This window comes from Macrobrachium nipponense, chromosome 9 (genome assembly GCF_015104395.2).
Source record: "Macrobrachium nipponense isolate FS-2020 chromosome 9, ASM1510439v2, whole genome shotgun sequence".
In the NCBI taxonomy this organism is placed as follows: domain Eukaryota; kingdom Metazoa; phylum Arthropoda; class Malacostraca; order Decapoda; family Palaemonidae; genus Macrobrachium; species Macrobrachium nipponense.
This window is the reverse complement of record NC_061110.1, coordinates 28,538,195-28,561,203: the sequence shown is the minus strand read 5'-3', so window position 1 is coordinate 28,561,203 and position 23,009 is coordinate 28,538,195. Positions and strand designations below refer to the sequence as shown.

The 23,009-nt window shown below is 39.7% G+C and overlaps 1 protein-coding gene across 2 annotated transcripts in view; it reads left to right on the top strand.

Moving 5' to 3' along the window:
- Positions 1–13,594, top strand: part of LOC135217984 (E3 ubiquitin-protein ligase RNF123-like) — a 245,262-nt gene extending 231,668 nt beyond the window's left edge. For both annotated transcript variants that reach the window (XM_064254111.1, XM_064254112.1), the window contains exon 25: positions 7,691–13,594. In XM_064254111.1, coding sequence (XP_064110181.1) covers positions 7,691–7,835 — 145 coding nt within the window. In that variant the 3' untranslated portion in view covers positions 7,836–13,594. The remainder of the gene's footprint in view (positions 1–7,690) is intronic.
- Positions 13,595–23,009: the final 9,415 nt, after the last annotated feature.

Genomic DNA, 23,009 nt, shown 5'->3' with positions numbered 1-23,009 from the left:
GCTAGCTATCTTTCTATTGCAAATCTTTTACCATTTTTTGAGTAGAGTATGTCCATGAATTGAGCTCTTCAGCTGTGTTGTACCTATTCCTCCCCAAAAGTGGCTGGGTTAGTTACCTACACTAAAACAATGGAAGCATCATTGCGAATTTTAAAACTTAAGCTGCTGCAATATTAAGTATATTGAAACTTATTTTATTATGAGAATATCATATTGGATAACATGGTATCACTCACTCATTACATGGGCTTGCAAATTTTCCTCCAGACATTTTCCAAATATTTGAGTGTGATATGTTTTCTTTCAAATCTGTAAATTGACAAAATATTTTATGCTATCAGCAATATAAAATGTTGACATACAAATTTTATAGCATATTTTTTTAAAAACACAGTCCCTTAATATATCTTTTAATAGTTTTTAAATGCTCCAACTTTGTACAAGGAAGTTCCTGTTGACATTATGTGATATGTTATACAGAAGGATGCTGGTGTTTTTTCAAACTCATTGAATTCAGGGTCTCTTCACAAATACAAATAATCTTGTTCATATGCGAACAAACCTTTGGTCTTAACAATAGGATAATTTCTTGCGCCCAGCTATAAATTATCCTATTGTTAAGACCTCAGGTTTCTAGCTATGAAAAATACAAATTGTCTTAGAAAATTTGTCATTTTTTTGTATGTGGTAATGATTGAGTGTAACAATAAAAAAAATTGTCTGAAGTTGTCATTTTGATTATTATAAATATTATAAGTTGGCCTTCTTGTAAAGAGGCAAACCTGTTAATTATCCAGAATAAGGTTTTTATTTTAATAGTCATCAATTTTCATATATTGTTTGGGGTTTGTCATTACGTACTTTCTATGTATGTGTTTTTGTACGGTATTATCATTATGAATCAAGTTGTGCAGACCACTGAATTGATCTCCAAGTGCTCATAGCTCTAGCAGTGTAAGCTGTAGTATTTCACCGTTGTTCATGTCAAACCCATAAATAATATTGAGCTCAAAGCGTTGTTATGATGTCTTCAGACATGTCGGTTCTGAAGTCTCAAAGATGAAAAAGAAGAGTATTTCTGTTCCCATGAATTAATTTTATCAGTCATCTATTCAGAGCTTTCATCTCCATTATCACCTTATTTCATTCCTTTTTTCATAGCGAGTGATAACTTGTAGGTACTTGTGTTGCTAACTTATTTGTTGCCATGTGTATTGAATTTCTAATTTTTTCTTATTACATATTCTCTTTGGTTTTTAGGAATAATTTTATTTTCTTGAAGTTTTGGCACTTTAACACACTGATTGGTATTTAACAGTAGAGATAAGGTTATTTGGTAAATCATGTGTGTTAAAAGTAAGCAGTCTCCAGTTTACGACAGGGGTTCTGTTCTGACACTGTGTTGTAAGCCAAAAATTGTCCTAACCTGAAATAGTCAAAAATCGTAAGAAAACCCCGATCAGCTGGACAGAGGCTAGGATCCCTCCCTTTGCTCTTACGACCAGGTTTTCTACTCGGTTGTGTTGGACCCATGGGCAGCTGCAGAGGACGCTCTTCAACATCCGTGGGACAACCTCTTCGTTTACGCCATTCCCCCGTTCTGTCTGATTTGTAAAGTGATCAGCAGGGCGCTGATCACTGCGAACCTTCGGATGATCCTGGTGGCGGGCCATTTGGTACCCGGACCTGCTGGCTCTGCTTGCCGAAGCGCCGAGAGAGATTCCCCCCTGGCACAACCTTCTGTGCCAGCCACACATAGAACGGTACCACCAGTCCGTCGAGTCCCTGTGTCTTCACGGCTGGCTGTTATCCACCATCTCTTGCGAGCGAGAGGTTTTACTCGCAGCGCAGCAACAGAGATGGCTGGATACCTCAGACAGTCCTCTGCAGGGGAAGTGGCCCGTCTTCTGTGGTTAGTGTCATGGACGGGGTATCTCTCCTCTCAGAGCCACTCTTCAACAGGTAGCGGATTTCCTCGTCTTCCTTCACCGAGAGAAGCTCCTCTCCATCTCTGCAGTTAAAGGATACAGAGCCGCCCTGGCCCTAGTCCTTAAACAGCGAGGTGTGGATATCTCCTCTTCCTTCGAGATCTCCCTCCTGATGAAGAGCTTCGAGAGGTCTTGCCCACCCAGGGAACTCAGGCCCCCGGGGTGGGATGTGACTCTCGTCCTTAGTAATTTGACTCGCAAACCCTTTGAGCCACTTCGAGAGTCATCAGACAGGGATCTGACCCTCAAGACCCTCTTCCTGCTGGCCCTGGCATCGGCGAAGAGAGTAGGGGAACTTCATGGTCTTTCCTTCGACGTCAAGCATTCCAGGGGATGGGGATCCAAGACGCTCTATTTCGTCCCGAACTTCGTAGCTAAGACTCAGAATCCTTCGGTCCCTGACGACTGGTTCGAGTCTTTCATGATCCCCTCCCTGAAGGATTTCACCGATAATGATGCGGATGAGATGCTGCTTTGCCCTGTAAGGGCGCTACAGCGCTATCTGAAGAGAACTCGGCACCTCAGGCCTGATTGTCGACGCCTCTTCGTTAGCGTCGGGGTTACCAAGAAAGAAGTTTCCAAGAACAAACTTTCTTTCTGGCTACGTGAGGTGATCAGGAGGGCATACGACGCGGATGGTAGTGACGACACCCGTACCCTTCGTCCGAGAGCCCACGAAGTCAGGGGTATTGGTCCAACCCTTGTGTTCCGCAAGAATGGATGAGTGAAAGAGAGTGTGACTGGCTTCTCTTCCTCCTTCGTTCTTCCTCCTCTACCTGTGGGCAGAGGGCCGGTGTCGTCACTACGCTGAACAGGATGCCGATGCAGGTAAGCTACACAACAGAGCTCCATCCTATCCTTTTCGTTAGGGATAGGAGTTTTTATCCCCCACTCCCCAACAAGGGGGGGAGTGTAAGCCAACAAGAGACAAACCCATGACTTCATCTTGGCTCTTGAAGTAGGAACTAGTTCTTGCATTTGTTGCTATTTATAAGAGGTACGCTTGCCTCCCTCTTATAAATTTGGTCCAGAAGTCTGACCACTGATCTTGCGGTGCACACCCCGATCAGCTGGACAGAGGCTAGGATCCATCCCTTTGCTCTTGCGACAAGGGAGGGAACCAAGGTAGGACGAACACCTGTCTGTTCATAAGGCTCAGATTCCACCCACCAATAAGTGAGTCTTCCTATTGTTAAAGGACCGAGGGTTTGTATATGCACTGGAACAAATAACAGTTTGTCGGATATTGTATTTTTCTTAACTATACAAACCTGAGGTCCTTTACATGCCACCCCTCACTCTGCGTTTCCCTGGGCCTAAAGCAAAGTGACTCCTCTCCTCGCAGTCGAGCTGACCACCAACTGCCGGACAAGCAGTTAACCCTTAAACGCCAAAGCGGTAAAAAAAATGTCTCCCGTGTGCCGGAGGTGTTTCAGAGTGAGCGCGGAAGCGGAAAAAATATTTTTTTCAAAAAATCACAGCGCGCTTAGTTTTAAAGATTAAGAGTTCATTTTTGGCTCCTTTTTTGTCATTGGCTGAAGTTTAGTATGCAACCATCAGCAAATTGCAAAAAAATTCTCATCATATGATAAAATAATGCGATATATGATAGCGCAAAAACGAAAATTTTTCATTATATATTGTATTCAAATCGCACTGTGCGCGAAACAGTTAAAGGTAACAAGTTACTTTCTTTTTCATTGTAATGTACACTAAATTGCAATCATTCTGGCATATAACACATTGTAAAACAATAAAAGCAACACAGAGAAAATATTATCACAAAATAATGCATGAATTTGTAACGCGCTGGACGTAAAACGAACATATTTTTTTCGAAAAGAATTTCACCATAAATCTAAATATTGTCCTAGAGAACTTCCAATTTGGAGTTTGAAAAAATGAAAGACAAATTGATTGGATTTTTAATACTATACTGTAAGAATATTAGCTTACAAATGCAGTTTTTTTTTTCAACCATATCTGACGAGTTAAAGTTGACCGAATGTCAAATTTTTTATATATATTTTTTTTTTTTTATATGCAATTATTTCGAAAAAATAAGAAAAGCTACAACCTTCAAAATATTTTTTCGTTTTTATTCTACATGAAATTGCGCACATTTTCATATATAAAACTCTATGAAATGGAGCAAATATTCCGAGAATGGGACGTACGCATTTTGGAGATTTGTGGCGGAGAATTCGCGCACGGAGGGAAGGAAAGTTTTTTTTATTAAATTCACCATAAATCTAAATATTGTGCTAGAGACTTCGAATTTGTTTCAAGATGAAGATAAATGACTGAATATTACTAGACTGTAAGAGTTTTAGCTTACAATTGCGTTTTTCGACCATTTCGGTAGAGTCAAATTTGACCGAACGTGGTTTTTTTTCTATTAATCGTGATTTATATGCAAATATTTCAAAAATGAGAAAAGCTACAACCTTCAATTATTTTTTTTTGTATCTACATGAAATTGCACACATTTCATATATAAAACTTTATGTAACGGCTAATTTAAAATGGTGCAAACATTACCACAATCGCACGTATGATTTTTTCGGAAGAGTTACCGTGCTGACGTAAGGAAAATGTTATTTTTTTCATAAATTCACCATAAATCGAAATATTGTGCTAGAGACTTCCAATTTATTGCAAAATGAAGGTAAATGCTTGAATATTACTAGAATATAAGCGTTTTAGCTTACAATTGCGTTTTTCGACCATTTCGTATAGTCAAAGTTGACCGAAGGTTGAAAATTTGTCACTTATCATTTTTTGTATGAAAATATTTCAAAATTGATAAAAGCTACAACCATGGGTTGTTTTTATTTGTATTTTGTATGAAATTGCGCACATTTTCATATAAAATAAACTTTATGTAACGGCTAATTTAAAATGGTGCAAACATTATCCACAATCGCAATGTATGATTTTTTTTTTCGAAGAGTTACTGCGCAGACGTAAGGAAAGTTTTTTTTCATGAATTCACCATAAATTGAAATATTGTGCTAGAGACTTCAATTAGTGGCAAAATTAAGGTAAATGATTGAATATTACTAAAATATAAGAGTTTTTTTAGCTTTACAATTGCGTTTTTCGACCATTTCGGTAGAGTCAAAGTTGACCGAAGGTTGAAATTTTTGCACTTATCGTTTATTTATATAAAAAAAAAAAAAAAAATATCTCAAAACTGATAAAAGCTACAATCATGAGTATTTTTTTGCTGTATTCTACATAAAAATGTGCACATTTTCATATATAATACTCCTTGTAACGGCTAATTTAAAATGGTACAAAAATTATGTCAAAGTGACGAAATAATTTCTGAGATGTGTCACAGATACTTTTTAGTGCGGCAAGAAAGAAATTCGCACTTGCGTGCCTGTATAAACGATGTAAACAAAACAACACCTTGATCCGTGAAACTCCCAGCATCCCTCAAGGCGCGTGATTCAAGAGTTTTCGGCTGGTAGGCCTAAAAGTATTTTTCCGCGAAATTTTAAAAAACCTTTTGTATGTCAACGTAAAATACGTCCAGTCGGCACCCGAGAGACAAAAAATGTCGACGTAAAATACGTCCAGTCGGCGTTTAAGGATTAAGTACGGAACTCCCTTGTTCGAAGCTTACGACTGGTTCAGCTGCCGCTAAGTACCATTCCTATTGTTAAAGGACCTCAGGTTTGTATAGTTAGGAAAAATACAATTTTTGACAAATTGTTATTTTTAATCCATTGGGTGTCTCAAAAACAATGTATCCTGGATTTTCATTGAGTTTTTAATAGACAAAATCTCCAAATATTGACCATTCTGCCATTTGGATGCATTTTTCTTCCGTTTACACCAATTTTGGACTGGTGTCGTCCAAAATACAATCGAAAGTCATAAAAAAACCTTACTTTTAATCATTTGGGGGTCTTTAGAACAACATATCCTACATTTTTATTGAGTTTGTCTTAAAAAGACCTCAAAATTTTGACCATTTTGCCATTTTGGAGCCATATTTCTTCTGTTGGATTGGTGTTGTTGGTGTCCGAAACCTTGAACATGCATTGTAACCTGGGACATAATTTTTTATGAGTATATATGAAGAGCTTCATAAACTTGGAACGACATAAGCTGAGCTGGGCGTAACTCCGGGGACTGCCTGTACTCTAATTTATTTATTTGTTTTATGTATTAATCAGCTTTGTTTGCCAGATTTCAGTTACTGGTATTTGTAATACATAATTGTATTTTCAGCATTTTCAGTGTATACTATACTGTTTTACACTACTGTGTTGTTACATATGAAGTAATTTATTGTGACTGTGTAAAATGTTGATCCTTGGCTTTTCTCTAAGGACATCTTCCAGTGGCATGAATACTGCCATCATTTAATCCAAACAACCTCCTTTGGTTGAGTGGCAAATAGCTCATTAGCATGACAAATCTCGAAATTATACTTCAAAGTAAGATTTTTTCTCTACTGTTCAAACAGTTTTCCTGGCTTCTGTCCAAGAAGATTAAAATACTGTGTTCATTAAGGGAAGGCAGTACTTCTCAAATACATCCAGTACTACTTTCAAATGATCATCATCCTCAGAGAACTGAAATGTATTATACATTTTATGTGCCTAAGGACCAATCACTGTTAACAACACTACAACTTGAAAATCAGGCTTCTTGTTTAATTCCATAGATGGAGCATAGTAGTTGTATCATAATTATTACTCTTTCCAAAGCTCTTCAACATTCCTGTCATGAATATCAGAACTTGGAGGTGGAGGTAGTGCATTGCAAAAAAACACTGCAGTCCTCAAAACCACTGCCACCGTGTGGCATTTCTTCAGTGTAATAATGTATTCTTCTTCAAGAGTATACAGTATTTACAGAAATGTGATGTCCTGTCTTGTCTAGAATACAGGCAGTCCCTGGCTTACGATGGGTTCGGCTTATGACATTCCAAGGTTATGACACTTTTCAATTATATTCATCAGAAATTATTTCCAGGTTTACGACGCATGTTCCAGGGTTATGGCGCTTATGACACCAATCTGTCAGAAAATGCAAAATAATCAATTTTTGAAGTGTTTTTTAATGAAAAATGCAATAAAAATGCAGTTTACGTAGTTTTTAATACACCCAAAGCATTAAAAGTAAGGTTTTCTTAGGATTTTTGATGATTTTCCGGCTTACAGCGATTTTCGGCTTACGACGGGTCTCAAGAACAGAACCCGTCGTAAGCCGGGGACTGCCTGCATACAACAACCCTTTGTCATAAATTTAAGACAAATCTTTGTTACTTTTAAGTTGTTTATAACAACCAACCAACCATTATGTATATAAAAATTTTTAACTTAAACAATAGAAATAATTTAACTTAACATTTATTGAGACACAAACACATGTTAGCATTGAATTGGATGACAAGTAGAGATTCCACTGGAAACCAAACTTCTGGAGGTCCTTCCGGTCTCATAATCCAGATGGTGAATGACTGGTGAGATAACTTTTTGTGTTATATCAGATTTAACCTGGGAACATCTGGAACATGGATACAGGTATAAATATGATTAATGGGTATTTATGAATAAAATACTATTGTTATTGAAAGGGAGCAAATCTCAAGCTGAATCCAGTTATCATTTTAAGCTTGGATACCCATCTTCCATCCAAGGATTTGTGTTAAGGTTATTAATAATGTTTTATTATTTCAGGGGCTGCGTTACCCAACATTTAATGAACCGTACGGACTGCTTTTTTTGTAAGGCAACGATAAACAAAGTAATTGATATGTCCAGTAATACATTCATATATGAAGGATCATCAGTGGATAAATCTTCAGATCAGAAGCCGAAGTAACCTGGTTGGTGGATCTTGTGTAAATCCTAATAATGATAATCACTCATTAAGAAAGTGTTTGGCTTTCAAAATGCTTTTTATAAATTTAAGGAAGCACAAGTTATAGATCTTCTGTTATTTTATAAAAGATACAGCACAAGAAACTCAACATCAAGAATGTGTCATGTTTGATTTTGAATGTGTCCATATGAGAAATGAAGCTGTTACTTTACAAAAACCTTTATTCCTTGTCTAGACAGGGGACTGAGCTCTGAATCCCAGTTATAAATGAACAAGTAGTAAATAGATGGCATGCCTCATGGGCAGGCCTTTCATCTAGCCTCATGAAGCTCATTACTTATGTTCCTGATTTGATTGTTTATAAATATTACTGCATAGATCTTTTGACTAAGTTTTGCTTTTTTGTCATGTTTAAAGTGCATTTTTTGTAATATATTTCTCTATATTAGTAACAATTTACTAGTACATACTAAATTCTGTGTTGAATATACACAGTGGTTTAGTAATATTTTCAGAAGTATATAATTTATGGGAAAATTATTTATTAATCATTTTAGCTTCTCAGTAGCAGATACCAGCTGGTTAGGAGTCACCAGGGGGGGATTTTAGCTAAAAAGCTCAGGATTCAGATGTCTTCTAGACAGCTATTTCACTATTGTAAAGTACTAAGTTTACTTTTCTTATCAACAGTTTTTCAACTAATTTATTTTAAAATATACAGACCAGTCATTTTATTTGAATACCATCCTGACAGGGGAATGACTGATTCAGTATCTTAGATTGTACATGCAGAGCAGAGGATTAGCAAGCAACAGCATATGTAAAAGGAGTTTCTCCTTTATAGAGACGTCTTTTTTGCCATCTAACTTCTGCTTCATTTAATTTTAATTGGTTTCAGAACTTAGCCTCCCTGCACTGTCAGCCAGTAAAGGGTTAAGTAAAGTCATTTATGTGTAATTATTGACAGAAGCTGATTTTACAATTGACATTTTCATGTTTTGTACTAAAAAAAAAAATAAAGGAAAGTAAGTGGAGTAACATGAAATATTTTTCTTGTTAGTCACATATCGAATTTACATAAGGTATTGTAGTGTACATTACACAGTGTCATGCACATATTTTATTGTATTTAAGGTAGCAAAAGTGTAGTGTCACCAATTTTTCGTAGACAGGAGTGCCTAAGTCCAACAGATGTGCTGTCTTGTAACTCTACATATGAATAAGTGATCATAAACAATAGAATAGTGGAATGTTGCAAACAATGACTTTGACATTCTCGGAATAATTTTTTTGGAGAAACAAATCCACAGTTATGGATATATACATATACTTACAGATTTGTCTTTAAATATATGTACGTACATATCCATAACTGTGATTTGTTTATCCATTTCAAGACTCATGCTACTATGAGTATTTTTTAAATAATTTTATTATTAAAAGGGTAAAACCAGTTCTTTCAAGCACACTTGAATATTATTGCAACATTAAGAAACCCCAGATAAAATGGGAGACCTCAATAGCCTCTGGATTGTTTAAGGTGAAGTGCGAATGAGATACTGTCGTATTTTGCTTTGTTATAGATTCCAGAAGTGGTGTGATTTAAGTTTAATGCCATGATTACACTTTAAATACAATAATCTGTGATGAAGGTGCTGCATCATGCATTAATAATTACTATGGACAAAATTAAATGGAAAAATTTGTGATGTTCATTTTTTGTGTAATGCAATGTTTTATGGTTGTATATTTAATTTTATGGAATGATTTACTGCTATGTAATTCTATTTTATATATATCACAAAGTTTTTATCCTGTATGGTTTTTCAAAGTATATTTTGAAGGATCTCTATTCATAACAGATATTGTTCATATACGGAACAAACCTCCGGTCTTAACATTAGGATTCATTAGCGCCAAGCTGGAAACCGGTAGAATTAAAATTACACTTGTGAGATCCAGGGACTATTGGCATCTATACCAGGTCACGGGGCATGTATACCCAGAATGCCCTCGGCGTCCTGTGACCCATCAGTTATTTTCCTACCGCCTTTAAGATAAGACGTGTTTACTGTCTATCTGATTTAAAGCCAGTTTTCAGTTTGCCCGTTTTTTATCCATTTCATTTTTAATTTTCTTATTACTTTTTCTTTCTCCGAGTGTGCTCAGTGTGAGTGTGATCGGTAAGAGTGTATAAGTGGTATGATGGAGATTTTCGCCTCAACATCGGGATCGTCTGCTGTTTCGAAGAGGAGACAAAGGAAATGCCCAGGAGTCAGTGGCTTTCCATGTTCTAGATTTCTAACTTTGGTGTCGACGGATCCTCATCCAACGTGTAGTAGGTGTAGGGAAAACGTATGTACAATTACTAATCCATGTTCTGTTTGTCGGGGTTGGTCGGTGGAACAGTGGAAAAAGTTCTATGAGAAAGGCCAATACAAAAGGAAGGTGGTGATGCCATCTTTGGATGACCAAACCTTACCGGCTTCTTTTGTATCGGCAATAAACCAGGCTGCTCCATATGTTTCTCCACCTGCTTTTGATTTGTCCCATACCCCTTCGGTTTCTCTTAGCGATTCATTATCGGAAACGTCAGGAGGGGTCTTGGGTAATTTTATGCATAATATGCACGCTCCTTTGTTCCCAGCAGGTAGAGGGGAAGCATCGCCATCTTTGTTCCAGACGCCGGCTCCCGAAGTGCATAGGTTGGACGGTACGTGGTCAGCGCTAGGCCTACCAGGCGTACCAACCTTGGATGGTTTGCTTGCGCATTATATGGCGTCACGCTTCCAGCAGGGTCTGGCAGTGCTGAATGTTCCTCATCCCCCTGGCTTGCACTTTATGGGAAATAATGCTGCGGCTACGCCATCAAATTCGATGTTTACAGCGATGCAGGGTTGCCAGCAGAAGGCACACAGTCTCTCCCTACGAGATTGGTGACGCCACAACATACGTCACACACCGATATGGCAGACGCGATGACGTCACAGACTGCTTCTTGGCCTATTTTGCTGCACCCAGACTCAAATACGCCTTCTGACTCGGCAATACAAACTGTAATGCAGAAATTACAGGATATAGAGAAGAGAATGGATAAGAGAGACAAAAAGAAAAGGTGTGATTCGCCTTCTTCATCTTCTTCCTCTAGTTCGGTGTCATCGCTAAGTCCGATGACGTCACGGCGAGCGCCAGTCAAGCGTTGGAGATTTCCGGATTTTGCGACTGATCCTCGGACTAAGAGGAGAAGAGTGAATTCTTCTTTATCTTCAGACCAGGACTGTCGTATCCCAGTCAGCAGGAAGGTCGGGAAGTCAGTGGCTGGTAAGCACAAAGCTAGCAGACAAAGCCGTTTGCAAGAGTCCAAACAAGCGAGAGAGGCGACGGTCGACGGACTAGCGGCCGACGCGGAGTTGCCAGTTCGGATCACAAAGACTACGATACCGCGGGTAAAATCGATGTTGGTGGCGAAGGGTGCAGCAAAGGATAGAATGCAGGTTCCAGTTTGGCCCATAAGGCCATTCAAAATATGCACAAAGGATGATAAGGCTCCTATTAAAAGTATGAAAAATAGGGAGTTGAGAACCTCGTCGGATATGTTCGTTGAAGGCAGTGTCCGTCTGGATGAAAGGTCGAGGCTGAGTTCTCCGACGCTTGAAAACGATACCAATACTAATAGAAACGAAGTTATATCAGTTTCAAGGGAGCCTTCATCTTGGAGATCTAGACGAGATTCTCGCTCTAGATCCGTGAGCAGAGAAAGAGTGAGGTGTTCTCGTTTCCTTACTGACTATTCGGGATCGAGCCAACGGCGGCCAGCATAGATCAAAGAGACCGCAGCCATAGGGGCAAGCGGCCGTGGAATTCCTGGCCGTTTGTCAGAAGATAGGGGTGAGACAACATCCCCTGTGACGGAGAACAGTACGTTAGAGCCGGAGGAAGGAGAAAACCAAGAGTATCTGGCCTCGTATGCAGATGTGATTGATTTGATTCGTCAATTCAATAACCTTTCGGAGAAGACAGAAACACCTGCCAGTATGCTTCCTCCGGGAATCGTCATGGTATTTGGATTAAAAAGGGATACGAAGGTGTCGTTTGAATTGCCTTGTTCGAGTCATGCGGATTCTGTCTTACAGCACGTAAACACAAAGATTGCAGGAAGGGATAATTCCTTAAGATCTAATAGATCATTTAAATTTATTCTTCCTTCAATGATGAAGCAAAGGAAATATTATACGACACCGAAGGTCCCTTTGCTGTCTAGACAAGTGAACCCTAATGTTGTAAGATTAAGGCCTGGATTAACCTTGGATCAGGTTAAAATGGAGTGCCCTTCGATGACATACCAAGAGGCTGCTACGTTAGAAGCAACAGCTTCTTCTGTCTTTCAGACTGCTTCTTGGTTAGATCTTTGGTCAACAGCAGTGGCGAAGATTGCATCCTCGGAAGTGACAAGAAAGGTAGTGGATGAATCATTGTTCATTAGATTGCTACAATCAGGTTCCAAAGCGATTGCGTACCTGACAAACTTAAGTGCCAATGTTTGGGCAAATATCCTGCTAATGAGGAGAGATGCAGCGTTGGCTAGACTAAGCCGCACTGTGGATTTGGATTCCCTGTTAGCGATGAGGAATGGGGATATCTTGGAGTCGCAACTGCTGTTGCCAGAGGTCATACTGGAAGAGGCGATAGATAGAAGAAGGATGGACACTAACGATAGGTTGGTGCAGCAGGCAGTTAGGAAAACGTCTTAACAGTCAAGCTACTCCTTTGGAGGTGAGACAACAGCAAATATCTCAGAAGAAGACAGTGAGACATAACATCCCTAATAGAGCCACAAGACCCTCTTCCCCAAAGAGGCTAACTCATCGGCCCTTTCACAATAGAAACAACAGAGGAAGGGGGAGTAGGGGAAGAGGGAGAGGCTCAAGAAGATAGGATGGGCGCCTCTCATCACTCGGCCACACCAGTGGGGGGTTGCCTGGCAAATCACTGGAAGGTCTGGCAGGAACTGGGGGCAGAGCAGTGGGTGGTGGATGTTCTGAGGGTCGGGTATTTGATTCCGTTCGAGGTAACCCCGCCCCTGACAGAACAGCCATTACCCCACTTCGCTTATGCTCAGGAATCTCAGAAGGCCATTATTCTGCAAGACGAAGTGAAAAAGATGACGGAAAAAGGAGCTGTGGAACAAGTATGCAGTCCGTCGAAAGGCTTCTACAGCAGAATTTTCCTAGTACCCAAAGCCAATGGGGAGTGGACAGTAATAGACCTGTCAACTTTGAATCTGTTTATAAGGAAAACCAGTTTCAAAATGGAAACTCCAAAAACGGTTCTACAAGCAGTCAGGATCGGGGACTTTATGCTGACAGTCAATCTGAAGGACGCATACTTTCAGATACCAGTCCCTCAGTCTTCAAGGAAATTTCTCCGCTTCAGTCTTGCAGGGAACGCTTTCGAATTCAAGGTCCTGTGCTTCGGATTGACAACGTCTCCTCAAGTTTTTACAAGAGTGTTCACTCTCGTGTCAACGTGGGCGCATGCTCAGGGGATCAGGCTAATAAGATATCTGGACGATTGGCTGGTGATAGCGAAGTCCAGAGAGAAATTACTCAGGGACAGGGCGACCCTCCTGCAGCTTTGTCACAGCCTAGGTATTGTGATAAATCAGGAGAAGTCGCAGTTGGATCCAAGTCAATGTTTGGAGTATGTGGGAATGGTTATAGACACAACAGAAGCCAAAGTATTCCCGACAGACCAAAGAATGGAGAGAAAAAATGCAAACAAGATGGTGAATGCCTCTCTGGGAAAACACACAGCCAGCCAAGGCAGTGGCAGGTGGTAACTGGGATCCTAACCCCTTGTATGGAAAGCTAGTTACCAGACAAGGAAGGCTACCCACCTTCGGTACTCTACAATGGAGGATGAAGGAGTTTTGGTCATCAATAGTAGATCACCCGTACGAGCAAATTCCCTTGTCGGCAGAAGTGAGGAAAGACTTGCTGTGGTGGGTGAACGACGACAATCTGACAGTGGGTGTCCCCCTTCAACAATCCTCCCTGGACCTCTTGCTGTTCTCAGATGCGTCACTAGAAGGCTGGGGAGCCCATATGGAGGAGTTGATGGTGTCAGCAAAATGGAGTTGCAAGGACAGAGAACTCCATATAAATGTGCTGGAGTTAAAAGCAGCATTTCTAGCTCTACTGGAATTCAGGGAGAGAGTAAAGGGACACTCAGTGGTATTGATGTCAGACAACACCACAGTAGTAGCTTATATAAACAAAAAAGGAGGCCTAGTTTCAACATAGTGGCCGACAAGTTGAGCCGCAGGGATCAGATTCTGGGAACGGAGTGGTCCTTGCACCAACAGGTAGTGGACAGGATGCTCATGTTGTGGGAAGGACCAATCGTAGACCTATTCGCAACCAGGTACAACAAAAAGTTGGAAGTGTATTGTTCGGTAGTCCCAGACGCAGAGGCAGTAGCAGAAGATGCGCTTTAACACCCTTGGTACAATCTGGACGTGTACGCATTTCCTCCATTTTGTCTAATCCGACAGGTTCTGAACAGGGTAATGCGGTCTCAGAACCTCAAGATGACCCTGGTAGCTCCGTTATGGCCGAAGGCAGAGTGGTTTCCAGACCTACTGGAACTCCTAATAGATGTGCCGAGAGAGTTACCCCCATGGAGCAACCTACTGTGTCAGCCGCACATGGAGAGGTACCACCAGTTGGTGAAGTCCCTATCGCTTCACGGGTGGAGACTGTCAAGTATCTCCTCCGAGTGAGAGGGTTTTCGCAGAAAGCAGCAACTCAGATGGCAGGAAATATCAGAAAATCATCTGCGACAGTATACCAAGGAAAGTGGTCAGCATACTGTGATTGGTGTCGTAGAGGGAACTTGTCTCCACTCGGTACCACTATTCAGCAGTTAGCAGACTTTCTGATATATCTCAGAACAGAAAAGCATATGTCTATATCTGCAGTGAAGGGGTACAGGGTTGCTCTAGCCTTAGTCTTACGAATGAAAGGGGTGGACATTTCGTCTTCATGGGAGTTGGCCATGCTGATGAGGAGCTTTGAACAGTCATGTCCACGAAAGGAACTAAAAGCCCCAGATTGGGATCTGACCATGGTACTGAGTAGTCTGACAAAACCCCCCTACAAACCACTAAGGCAGTCCACAGATAGGAGCCTGACCCAGAAGACAGTCTTCTTATTGGCCCTGGCTTCAACCAAAAGGGTGGGGGAGCTACATGGCTTGTCATATCTCATAAAGCACTCGAGAGGTTGGAGGTCAATGGTATTTGAGTTTGTTCCAGAATTCATGGCCAAGACCCAAAACCCAACAATAGTGGACGGCAGATTCGACTCCTTTGCCATACTTTCATTGGCAGACTTTGTAGATAATGACAAAGATGAGATGCTTCTGTGCCCCGTCAGGGCACTAAGGAGTACTTAAGAAGAACAAGGCACCTCAGGCCGGGGTGCCGGAGGTTGTTTGTAAGTACAGGACGGAACAAGAAGGAAGTGTCCAGAAATACAATATCGTTTTGGCTAAGGGAGACGATTAGAAATGCTTACATGACAGAAGACAGGGGTCAAATAGCCAGGTGGGAGCTCATGACATCAGGGGTTTGAGTGCTTCTTTGGCATTTAAGAAGAACATGTCTGTGGAGAGAATTCTGAAAGCTGGTGTGTGGAAACGCCAAACAACTTTCACCTCATTTTATTTGAAAGACGTTGCCCATAGAATCCGTTGGACGCTTTTTCCTTGGGTCCAGTGGTGGCGGCCCAACAAGTGATATAGCTCATCCAGTACCCCTAGCGGGTCAGTTTGCGTCTAGTCTAAGATGAAGGTATGAAAGTAGAATGAATGAGATGACTGGTCTTCTTTACTACTTTCTTCCTACTCCTTTAACTACGGGCAATATGAAGGAGGGTACCGTCATATGCTGGAACGGACTAGATGCAGGTGAGGTGGTCAGCCATACTGTGAAGCTATCTTAGGTTATGATATACTTTTCAGTAGCAACACACCCCTCTAGATAATAGGGAAGAGAGGGGTGAGGGTGGATCCAGTTACAAGGGACAAGAGTAAACCATAGAATGGTATCAACACCCAGTGAGGGAAACCAATAGATTCGCTTATATCTTTGGTTCTAGGTTCATTGTCCATTCTCTTAGAATTTCCCTAATGTATTCGGAAATGGATAAGGTGGCAAACTCCCAGTCAATTGTAGAGACTTACCTCCCTCCAATAAGTAAGTCTATCCTAATGTTAAGACCGAAGGTTTGTTCCGTATATGAACAAATACCAAATTTGTAACTAATTTGTATTTTTCATAACTAACAAACCTGAGGTCTTAACAGGTAAAGGCCCACCTCGAACCACCCCTCTAGTAGTCTAAACTGGGTTAGAAATATAACTAATGGGTCACAGGACACTGTGGGCATTCTGGGTATACATGCCCCGTGACCTGGTATAGATGCCAATAGTCCCTGGATCTCACAAGTGTAATTTTAATTCTACCGGTTTCCAGCTTGGCGCTAGTGAATCCTAATGTTAAGACCTCAGGTTTGTTAGTTATGAAAAATACAAATTAGTTACAAATTTGGTATTTTCCAAGAAATAGTATTTGGCAGAATTGCATAATATATTTAAATTATATATACTGTCATTTGTTCCTTTGTTTAAATACAAATACTGTAGTATATTTCCGCATATAAGACGACCTTTAAATCTTAAAATTCAAACCTGGAATTCTAAGTGGTGATTATTGGTAGGCTAGCCTGACCTTGGTGCAATAACCACCGACATAGTACATGAAAAGATTCAGATTATGAAATAAGCTGGATAATAAAGGTAATAAAACCATTTTTACCTTATATATTATTAGTATATCTTCTTAATAAATAGCCTATTCGAGGAGTACTTCCATATCAATGAAATCAACTTTTATCTATGTGAGCCCAGCTGAGAAAATGTAAACAGAGTGCTTCCTTTTCTCATTGCAGTTTTTTTTAAGGGGAATGTTTCTTATCCTCATTCTTTCTCCACTATCATACCATCTTCTTGATCACATCGAATATTCTAGCAGCAGCACAATTGTTCGAATTCTTGGCTACCTCTATAATTTTCAATTTAAAAGTAGCTTTATATTTTCTTCTTTTCGCTGGTGATTCCATGATGTCTAAGGTCCATAGTAAGTTAATAAGAAATTTTAACTGACTTAGACAGTTTGTGATTGTTGATGAAGTATAGGGAAATGGCTATTAATACACTTGGCTGTTTGTAACTGTTTGGAACAGTTCAGTCATACAAACGATAATTATGTACGATAAATATCGTACAGTATATTATTGTTAGGGGTTGTTTGTGATTGGTGACGAAACATAAACAAAACAACATTTTCCCTTTTAGGCAACGTGTGTAGGGAAAAACATGATATATGTATAATTGACTTTGTTATTTCGTTTATTATGAATTTCTAATTATACAGTAAGTAAAATAGCATTTGTAATAACATCATCTTAACATAATCAGTATTTCCTAAGGTACCAGTTGTTACAAAATCTAGCCTATACACAGTAATTTAGCAGTCGTCTAATACTACAGGTATGAGATAAATTCATGAAAATTTGCCATAATTTTTCACCACATCTTATCTAAAGCTCATCTTATACACGGAAATATACAGTAAGTTTTCTCCTTTCTTTCAGAAAGAGATTCCTACCAGTTTTATCCCTGTGCATTAGGCCAAGTGCCAGTAGAAAACTCAGTACAGTAATCTTTGAGACATTTTTCCATATGTTTCTCTGTGAATTATTAAAATATGCATTTTGATGACTGGTATAGGCATTTCAGTCATTGGAGTTAACACTGAACTGATGTGATGAGAAAAGTTGATACAGGTAGTATGGGTGTACAAGTACAATTTCCCCATGATTATTAAGGTAGAGTTTATACTTAATTATTGTCATCCTGCTAATTTCATGAAATAAATGAAGCAACTGACAACATTGTCTGTGAAAATTCTGTAAGTGGCAAAACTCAGCTGCTACCTTTATAGATATTTCTGAGATACTTTTGCTTGTATTATCTCATCTGTTATTTTCATGCCTCAGGTGAAACATTACACTATATTAATTTAGAAAAATGTCAAGTGGATTATTTTTACTAATGTGGTATATGCATGGACGCTTTTGTGCAATATTGGCATGTTTTGATGTGGAAATTTGAGATGCATGAATATAATAGATAAACAATGTTCTGAAAATTTCACTGCCTGAGTTAGGAGGGAAAATTAGCTTGTCATTGCACATGTGCATTTTGATAAATTGTAACTTGTGATAAGGAAGCACTTCAATACTATTAAGCTTCGGCTGGTAACTGAGTGCTAGGCTAGTCAGTGATTAAGAATGTTACTTTAGAGATACTGGCAATTGTAGCCAGGTATGGAGATGTGATTTGTATTTATTGTTACCAATCGTTTTTCATAAAAAAATTTAAGACTGGTAAGGTTAGGAACAGTGAAGTTTGTTAGAAGTCTGACATTTCATTTCATCTCATTTAAAAATGTTCCTGTATAGAATTATGTAATTTCTCCTTCTTGATGGGACAAAATTTAAGATTTTTATTTTTTCACTATTATTTCATTACTTGTGATGTCTTTTTCATCCATATGAAATGTTCACGTTTCAGTACCTTCTTAAAAAGGAAGAAAACAGTAGTCAGATAGTAGTATCCATATGGTTGGGTGGATGCTTTGTTCTTGGGCAGCTATCTCTTTGTAATGTCAGCTAAGTAAAAAAATTTGGCTTGGGAAGGAGGAGAGCAAAAGCGAACATCCACTCTCCAAGGTGGTTGAAGAAGACTAAATGCGTCACAGGGTTCATGCATGGTCGATGACCACTCTCCACCTTATCTATGCCTGAGTTGCCAGATGCCACAGATTCCTTGCATTGTTTACATTCTTTGCTTGTTTTTAACTGGTTTTCAGCTGGCGCTAGAAGATTTATCCTATTGTTAAGACTGAAGGTTTGTTAGCTATGAAAAATACAAATGGATTAAAAAGTTTGTCATTTTAATCTTTTGAGTGGCGGAGGTAGGTAGGTAGGAACTTGTGATATGCTAAGTACTAATGAGTATGTATTTATTGATTTTTTTTTTTTTAGATACTTATTCAACCTCAAACCCAAGATATGCACATGCCCAAAATCACAGTTTTAGTGTTGATTGAACTGCCTAACTAGCCCAGATTGGGGTAGTTGAGATGTATGAGAAAGCTCCCTCTGGTTGATCTTAATCATCAGAACATGTCCCAGAGACTACAGAGAGTTGACATATATGCATTACTATAAGATGCTCCAAGGTAACTAAGGTGATGAAAATCCATAGAGCTTGGAACTTTTCCTGAAGCATGGGACAGCTGTCCAACTGCTACCTTAGGACAAACGAGTAGAAAACTAAGTAGTACTGTACTTGTGTGTTATATCCCTGAGATAAAAGCATTCCATTTAAAAGAAGAGAAATTCAAAGTGCTCTGAGCTCTTGAAACAGCATTATAACTACTGCTAATTTTCCATCAGTCATATTCCTGACTGCCATGAAAATAGTGTAGGGACAAGATAAGTGTGGGAGTACTTCCCCTGTACCCCTTGGCTGTCTGGATATACAGAGGATTGTCCAGACAAGATAGAGGAGAAAGTCATTGTCAGTGAGCAAAGACCTAATGGCTGCCAGTCTTGGTATGCATTTCTCAAGATAGTGTGCAGGTCACAAACTCCCCAAGATGTTGCACTCCCCAAGATGTTGCAAAAACCAGAAAAAAGACTTGACAGCATTCAGTCACCCAGACGAGCCTGATTAAAATTCAGAGCATGACCTCTTAGGACCACCTAAAGTTTCCATCTTTAAGGTATGATGCCCTACTTATGAATCCTCTTTAATTGGTGTTATAAATGTCTCAACTTCACCAAACTGTCTTTCCTGTGACTAGCTTGATTATTCCAAATCATGGTTAGGTCACCTGTCTATTAATATGCTGGAACTGGGGGAGTTGGGCAAAATGTTGGAGGCATTTGGTTGAGGATGGTTGGGAATAGAGGCACTGAGAATGGGCTCTATTCTTGTCACAGTGTTCTGCTTATTTCTAGATGTAGTTACCCTTCCATGATAAGGACTTTGGAGCTTCCTGCTGAATATATCAGAAACCACCTTATTTCTTCTTGGAATAAACTTTGGGACAATCTCTAACCTTTTTGCATCTTCCCAGAGGAAGATTACCGATGACAAGTGAATCATGGTTTTCTGACCTTTTGGCACCTTGGTTAGTGAGGTATGTCACTATGGTTGTATTATCAGGTAAGAATCCTGTTACCATACCCCATACATAATGAACAAAGACTTGCATTGCAGGAAATTCTTCTGTCAGGTCCAGATGATGTAGGTGCAACCTCCATTTTCCTGTAAGACCACATCACTGCTGCAAGGAAGTCTAGCAGGTTGGTTTCTAATTTCTGCATTAATGAGCAGTGATTAGCATAACCTTTGGGGAAGTAGAAATCAGTGAAACTCGTTCTGATGATCTTGGGATCCTGGAACCAAATGAACATTATCCAAAAAGGCAACTTCTTGACTGTCTGGCTGAGCTACAGCTTACCATGATTTTTTCAGTTGTAGTTGAAGAGTGGATCCTAAATTGCTGTAAGGAATCCACTTCTAAAGGAAGATTATTAGGCCTGTCAGGGCAGAAAAATTGTCAAGAGACAAAAACCATCTGTCTAATGGACAAGAGTATCTGCATTCATTCCTAGATAAGTTGCTCTTGCTTATATGGTCATAAGCCAATTGGATGATGTACTTAATTGTCTAAAAGTAAAAATACCGTTTACATGAATTTGAATTGAATTATATTAGCATAATTTATGCCTGATGGTGGTTGTACATGAATTCTTTACTGTTGTTTAACTGTTTTCTCCTGCTTTTCCTGTCCTTATGATTCTGTTTTATATTTTGCTTTGCCTTCATATATCTATTATTATTTACTTCATAGTTATATTTGCTGAAAATTGTACTTACACAAAAAAAATGTAATCAATGCATATGTTACCCCCCTCCTCACAGAGGATGAGAGATGTAAAACTTACCTGATCAAGGCGTTTTGGTAGCATAGCCTCAACCAACTCTCTCTCTCTCTCTCTCTCTCTCTCTCTCTCTCTCTCTCTCTCTCTTCTCTCTCGTCTCTCTCTCTCTCTCTCTCTCTCTCTCTCTCTCTCTCTCTCTCTCTCTACTGACCTCTATGCAACTCGCATATCACAATTATCTCAGGTAGCTAAATCAGACTCATGAATTACAAAAATACATTCATTTAAAAACAAAAGGACTAACTAAATAAATCAAATTCTCAAAGAAACAAATGTTTAACTGAATAAGTCATTTTCTCAAAGAACAAACTGATTGACTGAATAAGTCAAAATCTGAAACTAGTTTCTAAATACAACCCAATGAAAACTCCAAACAATGCACCACTGTTGTTATAATTCAAACAGGAAACCCAAAGAACCCTGGGGAGTGGACAAAACCCATCACCCCTTTCTCTGTAATGACTAGACATCAGTCACAAATTAGGTTATCAAAGTCATAATATCTCCCCACACCATAAAAGTTTCCAGATAAGTTCCCGAGGAAACTGTCAGAGAATCTACCAGATCCGTCTGGAGAGAAAAGAAAAAAAAATCTCATATAAGTTTTCATATACGAAACAAACCTTTGGTCTTAACATTAGGGTAATACTAGTGCCAAGCTGGAAACTGGTAGAATTAATAAAAAAAACCTGAGATCCAGGGACTATTGGCATCCGTACTAGGTCACGGGGTATTGTAGTTCCCAGAATGCCCTTGACGTCCCATGACCTACCAGTTACTTTCCTATCGCCTTTAAGGTAGGGCGGGATTACTTTCTATCTGTTTAAAGTCAGTTTAGTTTGCCCGTTTTATTCATTTTTTCCTTTTTTCTCTCTCTGGGTGATCTCAGTGTGGGTGTGATCTGCTAGGTGTGTGTACGGTGTGAGATATGGAGAATTTTGCTTCAAGGGAAATTTCTTCAGGATCTCGCAAGAGACAAAGGAAATGGCCTGGAGTGAGTGGGTTTCCTTGTTCAAGATTTTTAACATCAGTATTTACAGATCCTCATCCAACGTGTAGTAGGTACAGAGAAAACATATGTACTATTACTAATCCTTGTTCAGATTGTTGTGGTTGGTCGGTGGAAAAATGGATGAAGTTTTATGGGAAAGGCCGGTACAAAAGAAAGGAGACGACGCCATCTTTGGATGACCAAGTGTCGTCGGCTTCTTTTGTATCGGTGATACATCAGACTGCTCCATATGTTTCGTCACCTGCCTTTGATGTTTCCCATACCCCTTCAGTTTCTTCTAACAATTCGTTATTGGAAACTCCAGGAGGGGTTTTGGGTAATTATATGCATAATTACGCATAATTATGCTCCGCCATACCCGGCAGGGAGAGGGGGAGCATCACCATCTTTGTCCCAGATTTCAGCCCCCCGATGTGCAGAGAATGGAAGGAATGTGGTCTGCGTAAGGCCTACCAGGCATACCAACCTTGGAAGAGTTGGTATCTCACTATATGGCGTCATGTTTTCATCCGGGCCCGCCGATGATGAACGTTTCGCATTCCCCTGGCCTGCAATTTATGGGAGAGAATGCTACGGCTCTGACAACATCAAGGTTTCCGGCAATGCAGAACTTTGGAAACAGTTTTGCAGCACATGCAGGGATACCAGCAGTAGTTGCTCAGTCTCCCTACAAGCATGGTGACGTCCCAACCGACGTCACACATGGGCATTGCTGACTCCATGACGTCACAGCCTACTGCTTCTCTCACTACTTCGTTGCCTCTGGAGATGAATACGTTTTCTGACTCATTGGTACACACAGTCATGAAGAAATTACAAGCTCTAGAGGACAAAATAGATAAGAAAGACAAAAAGAAAAGACGTGAATCATCTACTTCGCCTTCTTCCTTTAGTTCGACGTCATCGCAAAATTCAATGACATCACTGCGTGTACTAGTCAAGTGTTGGAGGATAGGGGACTTCGTGACTGATCCTTGTGCCAAGAGGAGACGAGCAAATTCTTCTTCATCTACGAGCCAG